The following is a 14555-nucleotide window of genomic DNA, read 5'->3' as shown; positions in this document are numbered from 1 at the left end:
TGACAAAATGCATGTCATGAGCATCATCAGGGTATATGCTTTGTGCGCACAGAGAACCCTCACACAACGAACCCTTGTCCAGATAGGAAAACACCTGTCAGGTACTTTACTTCTTCACTACTTCATGGCAGCCATTACCCATGGGATTAAATCATACCCCCCTAGTTCTAGACAGGAAGTTTTTCACCAAGGGCTGCCCACTTAGGGTAAATAGGTCCACCTCTCCTCTTCCTCCCTAGTCTTTCTCCTATCTCCTAGTCAGGACAGTGTAGTTTGTTATTTTGTTCCCTAGGGCTTTCCTAATCTTTTCCCAGCAGATGCTCCTCTTGTAAGCCACAGTCTGAATGGGGTGGCACCTTGGGGAGAGGCTGGTGCATGACAATTTTAAGGGCCAGTCAAGTAGGTGCCCATCTGTATGTTTTACAAGGCCAGCTCACTATTGGCTGTCCTTCCTCTGTCTGCAGCTGCATGTGTTCTGTGGTTCCCGGCTCTGGCCCTGCAAAGCAGCGGGCAGAGGTGCGAGGTGCATAGGGCGGCTGGTGGAAGCCAGTGAATGCGGCTTTTCCAGGAATCTGTTAGTGAATGTTCCCTATCCAGGTTAGTCAAAGAAAATGGGGCAGCGCACTGAGAAATAATGGAGCTGCTTGTCCCTCCAATTTGTGCTACAAGCATGTGGTATGTCTGCTAATGCATTCAGAACCAATCTGAAGAAACCTTCTTCCCAAATTCCTGTTTGTGCCAAAAAAAGAGGTAAGTCCTCATAGAGGTCGCTTTATTAATAGAGTGTTAGTCAGAGTGTATAGTCTAGTGTTAGGGTCTCCTGCCCTGTGCTGCCACGTCGTCATGGCAACCGGGAGACAAGTGCTAGCGGAGTAACCTGAGAGCAGCTGATACTCCGGTTCGGGTCTTTTGCTGTGCAGTGGTTACAGGCTCTGTGCACGGCAGGGGATCCGGTGCTGGTTTTTGTGCTCACAGTCTGTGAGGTCTGAGTGGGGCGTGGACAGCACCTGCTATATAAGGCCTCTTCTCAGGTTAAGCAGATGCTGCTGAATCTTTGTTGGTTAGTCAGTTCCTGAAAGTTAGCCAGTACTGTGTAGCTTTGTATTTGTTGTTGCTTACTGCAAATAGGCCTGGGGATTTGGTACTACACTCTGCCAATCCAGACCTAGCAGTAAGACTGGAGTCAGTCGTTTAGCTTGCTGGGGTTCTTTTACTACTCTGTGAATTTAGCAAGTTTGCGGCTGTATTCTAAGACTTGCCTGCCTAAATCCTGTCTCACTGTGCAAGGTGTCAGGTGTCAGTTTAGTGGCAGTAAGCTGAACCTGTGCACTGCAAGTGAGAATTAGGATTGTGGAGACTCTCCTTGTGTCTATCATTCCATCTCTGACCAAGGAGTTTACTGCCACACCCGTTGGTAACCCTTTAGGGTTTTGCTGTTGCCCTTAGCAACAGCATTTCGGGTTCTCTACGTATTAAAACACAACATCTTGCTTTTCCCATCTGAGCATTACTGATACTAGGGAGACACCCAGTTCCTTAGCCTCTGGGCTTCTCTGTTCACTTTGTGTGTATTTTGTTACCCTATCACCTTCTGTGTACGTAATGTCATATTCCCCAGTCTGTCTGTGAGTTCATTTGAATTGCATACCTATCCGTTCAGACACCAGTACATTCCTGCAGGCACTGGTGTGCATAACAGTTCAAACACCAGTACATTCCTGCAGGCACTGGAGTGAATAACAGTTCTGACACCAGTACATTCCTGCAGGCACTGGTGTGCATAACATTTTCAGCAGCCTAATACTCCTGTTGAAATTTTGTGGGAATATGGAGCATACCCCTCAAAATAAGTTGCAACAGGTGGTCGATCAGGTGCAGGTCCTGACTCGACAATTTAATGATTTGTCCATTAAAATGCACACCTCCCAGGCCGCTGGCGGAGCTCCCGCAGCAGCAGCACCTTCAGGGGTTAAGGAGCCGAAAGTAAATCTCCCGGATCGTTTTTCTGGAGATCGCTCGCAGTTCTTTTGTTTCAAGGAGAGCTGCAAGCTATACTTCCGGCTTAGGCCTCAGTCTCCTGGGTCGGAGATTCAGCGGGTGGGCATAGTGATTTCCTTGCTACAAGGAGACCCACAGGTCTGGGCATATGGGTTGCAGCCTGACTGTCCGTTGCTTAAAAGTGTTGATGCTTTTTTTACGGCACTGGGCATGTTGTATGATGACCCTGACAAGACGGCCTCAGCCGAGGCTCAGATTTCGATCCTAAAGCAAGGGCGAAGGCCAGTTGAGGTTTACTGTACGGAGTTTCGGAGGTTGGCCCATGATACCCAGTGGAATGACCCAGCCCTGAGACACCAGTACCGAAGAGGTCTTTCTAACCAGATAAAAGGACCAACTGGTACAATATCCCTTGCCTGATAGCTTGGATCAGCTCATGCAGTTATCCATCCGGGTGGATAGACGGCTGAGAGAGCGTAGGCTTGAAAGGGAGACTGAGGTTTCCTTCTTTCCCAAGGGAACCTCAGACTCTGAGGAATTTTCCGAGGAGCCTATGCAGATTGGGGCTACCCGCCTCTCCTCGCGTGAGAAGACGCGGAGGAGACAGCAGGGGTTGTGTTTGTACTGTGGGAATAAAGGTCATGTGGTAGTATCATGCCCAGAAAAGCCGGAAAACTTCAGGGCCTGAGCGTGATGGGAAATATCCTGTCAGGCCAGAAGTCAGAATTTCCCAAGAAGACTTTTATCATTCCGGTGACCTTGAAGATCCTCGGTCAAACTGTCAAGACTGAGGCCTTTGTGGACAGTGGGTCCGACGGGGTTTTTATGGACCGCCAATTCGCCCTGAAACACTCTGTTCCCTTAGTACCCTTGGCATCGGAAATTGAGATTTGTGGGTTAAACGGGGAACCATTATCCCAAGGTAAAATTACCTCTTGCACTAGCCAGATTTATTTGTTTATTGGAGCCACACACTCTGAAAAATTGTCCTTTTATGTGACTGTCTGTACTTTTGCCCCATTGGTGTTGGGGTTACCCTGGTTAAGGGCCCACAATCCTCAATTTGACTGGGTCTCTGGGGAGATTCTTAGTTGGGGTACTGATTGTTTCAGGAGTTGCTTGAGCCTTCCAGTCAGGCTCTCGCAGCTAAGTTTGCCAGGATTGCCAGGGTGTTATGCAGATTTTGCGGACGTGTTCTCCAAAAAAGTTGCAGAGGTACTACCTCCCCATCGCCCCTATGACTGTGCCATTGATTTGTTGCCAAATGCTAAGCTTCCCAAGAGCAGGTTATACTCCCTGTCACGTCCTGAGACTCAGGCTATGGCAGAGTACATTCAGGAGAACTTGGCTAAGGGATTTATCAGACCTTCACAGTCTCCAGTTGGGTCGGGGTTCTTCTTCGTGGGTAAAAAGGACGGTTCGTTGCGACCCTGCATCGACTTCAGGGAATTGAACCGTATCACGATTAAAAACTCATACCCACTGCCTCTCATTTTGGTCTTGTTTGACCAGCTTCGTACTGCCACCATTTTTTCTAAGATTGACCTACGCGGTGCGTACAATCTAATCCGAATAAGAGAGGGGGATGAATGGAAGACTGCCTTTAATACCCACTCAGGGCATTATGAATATTTGGTGATGCCTTTTGGGCTCTGTAATGCCCCGGCAGTCTTCCAGGATTTCATGAATGATGTGCTCAGGGAATATTTGGATAGATTCTTAGTTGTATACTTAGATGACATCCTAATCTTCTCCCATTCCCTGGAGGAACATCGGAAGCATGTACGCTTAGTCCTCCAGAAACTCAGAGACCACCGGCTTGGGGCGAAGCTGGAGAAGTGCGAATTTGAAGTTCAGCAAATCGCATTTCTAGGATATATTATCTCCCCAGAAGGTTTCCAAATGGAGGGTTCCAAGGTACAGGCAGTCCTGGATTGGGTGCAGCCCACTAGTTTGAAGGCGCTTCAGCGTTTCCTGGGCTTTGCGAATTTTTATAGACGATTTATCGCTGGATTTTCGTCTATAGTGGCGCCCTTGGTGGCACTCACTAAGAAAGGGGCGGATGTTGCTCACTGGTCTTGTGAGGCTAAAGCGGCTTTTGCCCGTCTCAAAAGGGCATTTGTATCTGCCAAGGTGCTGCGACACCCAGATCCAGAGCGTCCTTTTGTGGTGGAGGTGGATGCCTCTGAGATGGGTATTGGGGCAGTGCTCTCTCAGATGGGAGTGTCTGATAATCACCTTCATCCCTGTGCTTACTTTTCCCGTAAATTTTCGCCTGCCGAGATGAATTATGACGTGGGTAACCGGGAATTGTTGGCTATTAAGGATGCACTCGAGGAGTGGAGACACTGGCTTGAGGGGGCTAAGTTTGTGGTCTCAATTCTCACCGACCATAAGAATCTGGCATATTTAGAGTCAGCGAAGCGTCTCAATGCCAGGCAGGCACGATGGGCTTTGTTTTTTGCTCGCTTTAATTTTTTGATAACATATCGCCCTGGGTCAAAAAACATCAAGGCTGTTGCGCTCTCGCAGAGTTTTGCTCCAATCCAGGAGACCACCGAGGAGCCGTTGCCCATTGTGTCCTCATCATGTATTAAAGTGGGCATTTCCCCGGACCTCTTATCATTAGTCCTTAGAGCACAGGAGCAGGCTCCTCCAGACCTTCCGGTAGGTCTTTTGTTTGTGCCTCCTAGGTTAAGACAGCGAGTGTTCCTGGAATTCCATGCCAAGAAGTCGGCAGGTCACCCGGGTATTGCCAGAACTCGGGAGTTGCTATCTAGGGCGGTGGGGTGGCCCTCGGTGGCTAAGGATGTGGATCAGTGGGTTCGGGCATGTGACATCTGTGCCCGAAAAAAGACTCCTAGAGGGGTTCCTGTTGGCCCATTACATCCACTCTCTATCCCATCTAAGCCATGGACCCACATTTCAATGGATTTTGTGGTGGACTTGCCCAAATCCTCGGGATGACAGCCATCTGGGTTGTCGTTGACAGGTTTTCGAAGATGGCGCACTTCGTTCCACTGGTTGGGCTACCATCCGCAGTCTAATGGGCAGACTGAAAGGGTGAACCAGTCCTTGGAGCAGTTCCTCAGGTGTTATGTCTCCAAGTGTCAGACTGACTGGGTTGCTCATCTGTCCATGGCGGAGTTTGCCTATAACAACGCGGCTCACTCTGCTACAGGGATCTCTCCCTTCCTTTGTGTGTATGGGCATCATCCTAAGGCCAATTCTTTTGACCCCCTGGACTCCACGCCTGGTGGTTCCTCTGTGGTTTCGGTCCTTAGAGGTATTTGGAGGAAAGTGAAGAAAGCCCTTGTGTCTGTGTCATTAGTGACCAAAAGGGTTTTTGATAAGCGGAAAAGACCCTGCAGCTTCAAATTAGGAGACTTCGTCTGGTTGTCTACCAAGAATTTGAAGTTGAGACAGCCATCTCATAAGTTAGGCCCCTGGTTCATCGGCCTTTATAAGATCACCAGGGTTATCAATCCGGTGGCATTTCAGTTAGATCTGCCCCGTTCTTTGGGTATCAATAAAACATTTCATTGTTCCCTTTTAAAACGGGCGATTAGTAATCCTTCTTCCAGTGGAAGACCTTCCCCTCTTCTGATACGTGGCCAGAGGGAGTTTGTTGTTGAAAGGATTCTTGACTCCAAGATGGTTCGGGGTCGGCTGTCATTTTTGGTGCACTGGAAGGGGTATGGCCCGGAGGAGCGGTCGTGGGTGCGCAGTTGTGATCTTCATGCCCCCAGACTGATACACTCTTTCTTCTCGCAGTTCCCCGATAAACCCGGTGGTAGGGGTTCTTTGACCCCTCGTCAGAGGGGGGGTACTGTTAGGGTCTCCTGCCCTGTGCTACCACGTCGTCATGGCAACCGGGAGACAAGTGCTAGCGGAGTAACCTGAGAGCAGCTGATACTCCGGTTCGGGTCTTTTGCTGTGCAGTGGTTACAGGCTCTGTGCACGGCAGGGGATACGGTGCTGGTTTTTGTGCTCACAGTCTGTGAGGTCTGAGTGGGGCGTGGACAGCACCTGCTATATAAGGCCTCTTCTCAGGTTAAGCAGATGCTGCTGAATCTTTGTTGGTTAGTCAGTTCCTGAAAGTTAGCCAGTACTGTGTAGCTTTGTATTTGTTGTTGCTTACTGCAAATAGGCCTGGGGATTTGGTACTACACTCTGCCAATCCAGACCTAGCAGTAAGACTGGAGTCAGTCATTTAGCTTGCTGGGGTTCTTTTACTACTCTGTGAATTTAGCAAGTTTGCGGCTGTATTCTAAGACTTGCCTGCCTAAATCCTGTCTCACTGTGCAAGGTGTCAGTTTAGTGGCAGTAAGCTGAACCTGTGCACTGCAAGTGAGAATTAGGATTGTGGAGACTCTCCTTGTGTCTATCATTCCATCTCTGACCAAGGAGTTTACTGCCACACCCGTTGGTAACCCTTTAGGGTTTTGCTGTTGCCCTTAGCAACAGCATTTCGGGTTCTCTACGTATTAAAACACAACATCTTGCTTTTTCCATCTGAGCATTCCTAATACTAGGGAAACACCCAGTTTCTTAGCCTCAGGGCTTCTCTGTTCACTTTGTGTGTATTTTGTTACCCTATCACCTTCTGTGTACGTAATGTCATATTCCCCAGTCTGTCTGTGAGTTCATTTGTTTTGCATACCTATCCGTTCAGACACCAGTACATTCCTGCAGTCACTGGAGTGCATAACAGTTCTGACACCAGTACATTCCTGCAGGCACTGGAGTGCATAACAGTTCTGACACCAGTACATTCCTGCAGGCACTGGTGTGCCTAACATCTAGTCAGTGGCGTATCTATAATGGGTGCAATATGTGTGGTGAACACGGGCCCCTGAGTCCAGAGGGGCCCACACCACACCCATTTCTCCTATACTTACCTTTCCGAAGCCCATCACTGACTGTGTGTGGGCCCCCTCCTCTGCCGTAGCCGTCACCGCCGTTGCTAGCACACTGACCACTAGAGACTCTGGCACAGTTACAGAGTCAACAGCGCACGCGCAGGATTCCGAAAAAATGGCACGGCGGCCATTTTTCGGAGTACTGCGCATGCGCTGTAGACTCTGGCACTGTGCCAGAGTCTACAGAGCTCAGAGCGCTAGCAGCAGCGGTGATGGCTACGGGAGAGGAGGGGCCCACACACGGAGTCTGCACACGGGTCCCCTCCTCTCTAGAGACGCCCCTGAGTCTAGTTACCACCCTATGCTGCATTGTGTCTCCAGCATTGGAGCTAGGAAGATAACATATAAGAAGCTTCACTTATTTGTGCTGTGTATGTAGGTCAGGATGCAAGAACCTGTATGTTTAATGATCAATTGGCCTCATTCAGGTTTGTTAGCATACCAAACATTAGAATTAGATTTGGGTGTGGCGTGTTCAAACTGAAATCTTAATTGCAGTGTAGAAATTACCAGACAGTATTTACCCTGCATAAAAACAATATAACCCACCCAAATCTAACTCTCTCTCTGCACATGTTACATCTGCCCCACCTGCAGTGCAACATGGTTTTGCCCAATTGCTCATTTATTTTTGTTTGCGTGGCTAAGTATTCCGACCAGTGTTTTCTTCAGTCCAGAGGTCCGGGAGATGTGGGCTGCCCTCAGAGACTGGCGTTCCTGCAGTGCTGGCTTATGCCGGGTGACAGGACCTGGGTTGCTGCATGTAATGTTACAGTGCAGCACCCAGCTCCAGTCACTGAGCAGGAGCCGGAACTTTGGTGTCACCCCTCAGCGGGTGACACCCAGGTACGAGCCGCACCCCCCTTGTGATGCCACGGCCTAAGCCATCTTATATACAGCAATTTTTAGACGCTAGAAGGTTTATGCCAGCACATTATTTTGGTGGTAGATATTCTATCGGAATGTCAAGGCAGACCTTTGCCAAACCTTCAGAAGAGGCAGTCAAAGACAGTAACTACTACGGGTTGCCAGCATCTGTACCACTAGGGCAGTGTTTCCCAACCTTGATCCTCAAGGCACACTAACAGTCCTGGTTTTAGTGATATCCAGGATTGAACACAGGTGACTTAATTAGTACCTCAGTTATTTTGATTTAACCATCTGTGCTGAAGCCTGGATATCACTCAAACCTGCACTGTTGGTGTGCCTTGAGGACCGCGGTTGGGAATGCCTGCACTAGGGAGTACCACTACCCAGCAGTGTCTTTTCAAGAAAGGACAGCCCCAACTCCAACCATAGAGGCATCCACTTCTTGGAAGAAAGGCTGATTACTTTTGAGACTTAATATTATCTACATATATTGTAAAATTAAAGAAGTTTTATTGTTACATATTAAAATCTCTCTTATGGAAAATCTTTATAATGGTGGAATATTACAATTCTAAGGAAGAAAAGTGAAGAATAGTGAATTATTAAATATTTAAACCGTGAAGCACGTAAGAGACTTTTTCAATTTCAAATTTAAGAGTGGGAGGTCAAGCGCAGAGACTCTCTGCCTAATCATCTATATAAGGGACATTAAAGAAAGTTGATACTTTCCACTGGATATTATAATTGCTAAATTGAATGCTAAATTCATTGCAACAATTGTTACCACTGGAGGATTCCATTGCAAACTGTATCTATATTAACACCAGTTATCTGGTAATGCAGAGGTTTATATGTTTCCATAAGGGAGGTATTATTGCACTTTTATATTTGTGCATTTTACTGAATATATTTTCTAGATTGTATTAATAAATATCTATTAGCGCTCTCTATAGCTTTGTCTATAAGGGTATTGTTGGATACTTTCTTAATTAGGTTGTGTAATATAACCATGCATTTATATATTTACTATTATCTTCATACACTTCCTGTATTAGATAGCTCTGTATACTGGAGGTTTTATAATGTATTACGTCCTTGGTGCTATTATTGATCTGGATATAACAGTAAATAACTGGCAGTTGATAAATGTCTATTCAGATCACTGCCACATAGCTGCTAAACATTAATGTCTATACATGCATGCTATTATCCTCCAGTGTTTAATAGCTCTGTATGCCAGAGGATTAGAATCTATTGCTTTCTCAGTGTTATTTTTGGCCTGAATATAGTAGTTATACTATTGATACAGTAAATGTCTGTTCTAAACACTGCTAAGTAGCGGCTAAGCTTAAATACATATTACTGAGTTGAATTAGCTACATTGCGGCTTTTCCTCATACAGTACATCTCTGAATTCAGGATCACAGTTACTATGTGCTCAGCTCAGCCACTGCTAGCTCAGCACGTTCACCGGCAGGTCGGCTGCACATTTGGAAATGTCACTAGTTAATTCTAGTATAATATAGTCGACTAACGAGCATATTTATCAATATTGTTTTTACTAAAAAAATGTGAAAAGGGCTGTGCTTTTCACATTATTTTAGTATCACTGAAATGTATTAAATGGATTTTGGAGCATTTTTTGTGAAAAACTACTCCAAACCCATTAATTCAGTTTTTTAGTATTTTTTTTATAATGGGAAATATGATCTGGCTAAATTTACTAAACAAAAATGACTGTGATAATAACGCTATCTTCAGACTGTGTTATCCAGATTCCCTCCGGTTCCTGGCTCCCTTCTCCATTCTGACAGCCAGAGCAGAGTCGGAGTGATTGCCCACGTGACTCTAAATATACCACAGACTAATCACCATAAAAAAAGTTGTTTTTTTATTTAGTTACAGCTTCGGCATCCCCTTGTCGCTGTGATGGTTGTCCCTGGTGAGATCCTCGGTGCCTCCGGTCATCTTATCGCCGGCTTCCTGCACTGTGACCATGGTCATCTGATGTATGTTGTAAACCAACATCTCAGTTTACAGCAGACATCAGATGACGGGGTCACAGAGCTGAAAGCTGGAGATCAGATGACCAGAGTCGGAGGAGCGCACCAGAACACTGGTCACCTGACTGCAGCAGCATTTTGTAGAAAATACCCTGAGAGGGCTGCGGAGGGCATTTGTAGAGACAGAGCTTTCTCGCAAGCTCTGTCCCTGCATACAATAATTGATAAATCCCTGCAACGTATTATCTTACTGCGGATTGTGGCAATTTTATAACATCACATCTGAGATGTTGATTGTGATAAATATGCCCCTAAATCCCAATATATCTGCTAATTTCCCCCCGTATATATTGTACTAATATTCTAAAGCTTTTTCAAGGCAACAACCAAAGTCCTTTCATATACCAGTTTTTAACTCCTGAGCTAGAAAAATAGTTAATATATGTTAAAAAACAATAGAAATCTTAAGCCACGTACAAAGACATACAATACATGTAACATAAATTAGGACTACACTGCAATCACATTGTACAAGCCTCTAGTATTGAAAACTATTTAGCTCAAATTATAAATTATAGACAGACTGTACTGTAGTGATTTCACTGCAATAAGAGACTTGTACAGTCTGTCTATAATTTTACTTTTTATCTACTCATTTGAGCTAAATAATTTTCAATACTAGAGACTTGTACTATCTGATTGCAGTGTAGTCCTAATTTATGTTACATGTATTGTGTGTCTTTGTATGTGGCTTAAGATCTCTATTTTTTTATTAACATATATTAATAAAAGTTAATTTTTAATATAAATACAGTAAGAGTGACCCCAAAAAAGAGAGTGTCTTTTTTTCCTTTTTCTCTAAGTACACATATTCACACTCTTAGGGGCAGAGCCGGATTAAGGCTTTGGGGGGGGCCCGGGGCACTTCAGACAATAGGGCCCCTTATAAAGAGGCAGGTAGATTAATTAGATAGATAGATAGATAGATAGATAGATAGATAGATAGATAGATAGATAGATAGATATCTTTTTTTTCTATTAGGTATCCTCTAGAAAGGAAAATGCAGCACTCAGCTGACTTTTAAATTAGTGTAAATCTGTATTAATAGTTACTGACGTGGGTTTTTCCTTTAGGGTACAGATTTACACTAATTTAAAAGCCTGTGGAGTGCCGTCAAGTGCCTTTCAAATCAAGTGTAGATATACAGAACAAACAGCAGCACTCATGGACCTCACAAGGATCAAGAAGACCACAAGAAGCCATTCAACAGTTTCGGTTTATACAACCTTCATCAGTAATGAGGTCCGAAAGTGCTGCTGTTTGGTCTGTAGATTTTATATATATATATATATATATATATATATATATATATATATAATCCAAGAAATCAGGCTAATTAGTTATCGGGGAGAGTGTTGGTCCAAGTACGATAGATAGATAGATAGATAGATAGATAGATAGATAGATAGATAGATAGATAGATAGATACAGAGCCGGCCTTAGGCATAGGCAAACTAGGCAAATGCCTAGGGCATTTGGTATGCTTAGGGGCACCAGCAGCTTCTGCTGATTAAAATGATATGCGGCATGCCTATATTCTGTGTGTGACTGCGGCTGTATCTGCATACAAAATGGTACGTTGCAGTGTATTCCTGGAAATCACTGTAATGTAGCATTTCATATGCAGATACAGCCGCAGTCGCACACAGAATGTAGGCATGCTGCATATCATTTTAATCAGCAGAAGCTGCTTGTGCATCCTAGCCACATAGTAATGCAAATAAGATGCATTTTCATAAACAAAAGGCGCCCAATGTTAGCAGAGTTGTCAGCTGACTCATGCCAGGCATCTCCTGCAGAACTAGCGGTGGTGCTAGGGGGCACCAGACAAAATCTTGCCTAGGGCATCATATTGGTTAGGGCCAGCTCTGGATAAATAGATAGATAGATAGATAGATAGATATGTGTGTGTGTATATATATATATATATATATATATAGAACATCCATAAATGCAGCACTCCTGACATCTTCAAACAAAGTACACTCGTGGGCACATATCAAGCTGACAACGTTTCAGTGCCCTTTATTAGCGTGGCCCTTTGGTCAGGTAACCTGACGAAAGTGCCACGCTAATAAAGGGCACTGAAATGTTGCCAGCTTAATATGTGCCCACGAGTGTACTTTGTTTGAAGACGCCAGGAGTGCTGCATTTATGGATGTTCTGTGAAATTTGCATGTGGGTACCAGGCGCAGTACAGGCTATTGAGGGGAGAGCTGGACATCCTGTTTGAGATATATATATATATATATATACACACACACACAAAAAAAAAATATATATATATATATATATATATGACCCAGAGTCTACATTGTGTGAATTTATACCAGCAGGAATGAAAAAAACAATACAGGCAGCCTTACTTGATCAGGCTGCAGTGACAGAGCAGAGACTTCCACGCTGCCAGGGAAGTCTTCATTCTTCCCTGCGCTGTGCAGCCTGCGCGCTCAGCCAATGACTGAGCCGCAGGCTGCTGCTTCGCACACTATTGGACAGCTGAGCCGTCGCTCAGCTGCCCTGTACTAGTGTGCTAAGCGGCGGCTGGCGGCTGCTAGCGCTGCGGGGAGCTGGGAGCGCTGCAGATCGGATAGGTAAGAAAGTTCCGATCTGTGGCGCATAGCGGGGGCCCTTTTAGAAAGGGGGGCCCCCGGTATGTACCCCCATGCCCCCCCCCCTTAATCCGGCTCTTCTTAGGGGAGCACCTCCACCTGAGACACTTTCAAAGTGGCAAATCTCCAAAAGATTACCACACATACTATGACATATAGTGGAATAACATATTCTACTTTCATTTGCTTTAGATCTACTCATTATACCTGTGCTCAGGTCTTCGCTCTTTCCCCTTTTTTCCCCCCATTTTTTCACTAGAAAAATAGTTCCACGCTCACATTCACAATGAAAATATGGCAAATTTCTATGCAAGAAATTTACTAAAACAGAAACGGGGTGATAATACTGACAACACATGGGTATATCTACTAAAGTGTGAGTTTTTTTTAGAAGTGGAGACAATGGGCCTAATTCAGACCTGGTCGCAGTGACGTGCGGTGGGGTGAGGCAGGTGAGGCAGAGCCTTTCCTGTCATACTAACGTTTGTACCAGAGTTTTGATTGTATAAAGTATATGAAAAATACAAAGAATATGTTTGAAATATCTTCTTTGCATTATTCTAATCATTTTTATAACCAAAACTCTGGAGTAAAAAGTCTATGGCAGGTGAGGCAGTCCCTCATCTGTCTACCTTTTCTGCACATCTCAGATCAAAACTCACCAAATTTCCAGGAGTTTATACTGCTGCACCTGTGTATAATGTCCAGATGTACCCTTTGGCTCATATATTGCGTTTAAATCTGGCTCTGGTGCTAGCCAGTGCTTCCTGAGCCATTTAGTCCACCGCACGTCCCTGGGTCGCACGCAGGCAATTTTTTGCACTGCTGCGACCAGGTTATCGCCGCCTACAGAGGAGGGGGTTAGGGCTTTGCAGGGATGCGTTCGGCTGTGCAGTGAGCTGCACAAACAAAAGTTTGAGCAGTTTCTGCACAGCCCAGGACTTCCTCACCCGCTGTGATGATCCGGGAAGAAGCTGACGTCAGGATCCCTCCCTGGAAACGGCCGGGCACACCTGCGTTTTTCTGACCACTCCCAGAAAACAGTGAGTTGCCGCCCACGAACGCCTTCTGTCTGTCAATCTTCTTGCGATCGCCGGTGCGATAACTTTCTTCATATGGGTCGTCGCAGCACGGCACCGGCCGGTGCTGGCAGCCGACGCGCCTGCGCATTGCGGATCACACACATGCGCAGTTCAGACCCGATCGCAATGCTGCGAAGAAGTGCAGCGTGCGATCGGGTTTGAATTAAGCCCATTGCCTATAGCAACCAATCAGATTCTAGCTGTTATCTTCTAGAAGGTGCAAGATGAATGATAAGTAGACTCTGATTGGTTGCTATGGGCAACATCTCCACTTCTAAAAAAAACTCACACTTTAGTAAATTGAACCCACAGAGTTTGCAAAAAAAATTCACCAGTAATAATAGTAGATAACAATCCATACAGAATACAGGATAATCCTGAGAGAGGAATACCATGACTGGTGTGCACAGCATGCTGGGTAATGGCAATGCTCACCAGTAGAGCTCACAGTGTAATGCAGCATCAGGCTTTAGTAGAATGTTGAAGAGATGTGAATGAAAGTGTGAAAAAGTCTCAGGTGTGGTAAGAAAGTAAGAGCTTTGTATACTTACGGTTGTGCATAGGAGCCAGCCAGAAAGGCCAGCAGGACAAGACAGAGACCTCTGCACCCCATAGTGCAGTCAGGATGGAGAGCAGTGTCCTCTGTGCAGCTGGTTTTATACTTGCACAAGAGATGGCCATAGCTTAGAGTAACCAGTCCCAGGCTCTACCAGCAATGGGGAGGAGCTGGGGAGACTCCAATCTCACCTATGGCACTATTCAGTTGTACACAATAGGTATTATGTGTCCTTCACAGCACCAGATCACTAAAGCACGGGCGTGTAAAGAGAGGAGGGGGCCTGTGTGCACTCTCCATCCGGGCACCCTCCTCTCCAGCTGGCATCACACAGTGACTCTGACACTGTGCCAGAGTCTAGTGCACATGCTCAGGTCTCCGGAGAAAGGGTGCAGCAGCCATTTTCCCAGCAACTATTCTACCTCACATGCATAAAATGCCAGGAAAATGG

The 14555-nt window shown here is 45.6% G+C and overlaps 1 protein-coding gene across 1 annotated transcript in view; it reads right to left on the bottom strand.

The window, feature by feature from the left end:
* Positions 1–14207, bottom strand: part of LOC134936140 (A.superbus venom factor 1-like) — a 251373-nt gene extending 237166 nt beyond the window's left edge. The window contains exon 1 of the mRNA XM_063931057.1: positions 14100–14207. Within this exon, the coding sequence (XP_063787127.1) occupies positions 14100–14161 (62 nt within the window). The 5' untranslated portion in view covers positions 14162–14207. The remainder of the gene's footprint in view (positions 1–14099) is intronic.
* Between the last annotated feature and the right edge of the window lie 348 nt (positions 14208–14555).

This window comes from Pseudophryne corroboree, chromosome 6, assembly GCF_028390025.1.
Source record: "Pseudophryne corroboree isolate aPseCor3 chromosome 6, aPseCor3.hap2, whole genome shotgun sequence".
Classification (NCBI taxonomy): Eukaryota; Metazoa; Chordata; class Amphibia; order Anura; family Myobatrachidae; genus Pseudophryne; species Pseudophryne corroboree.
Note: the sequence above shows the minus strand (reverse complement) of the source record. Positions and strands in the feature narration are given on the sequence as shown.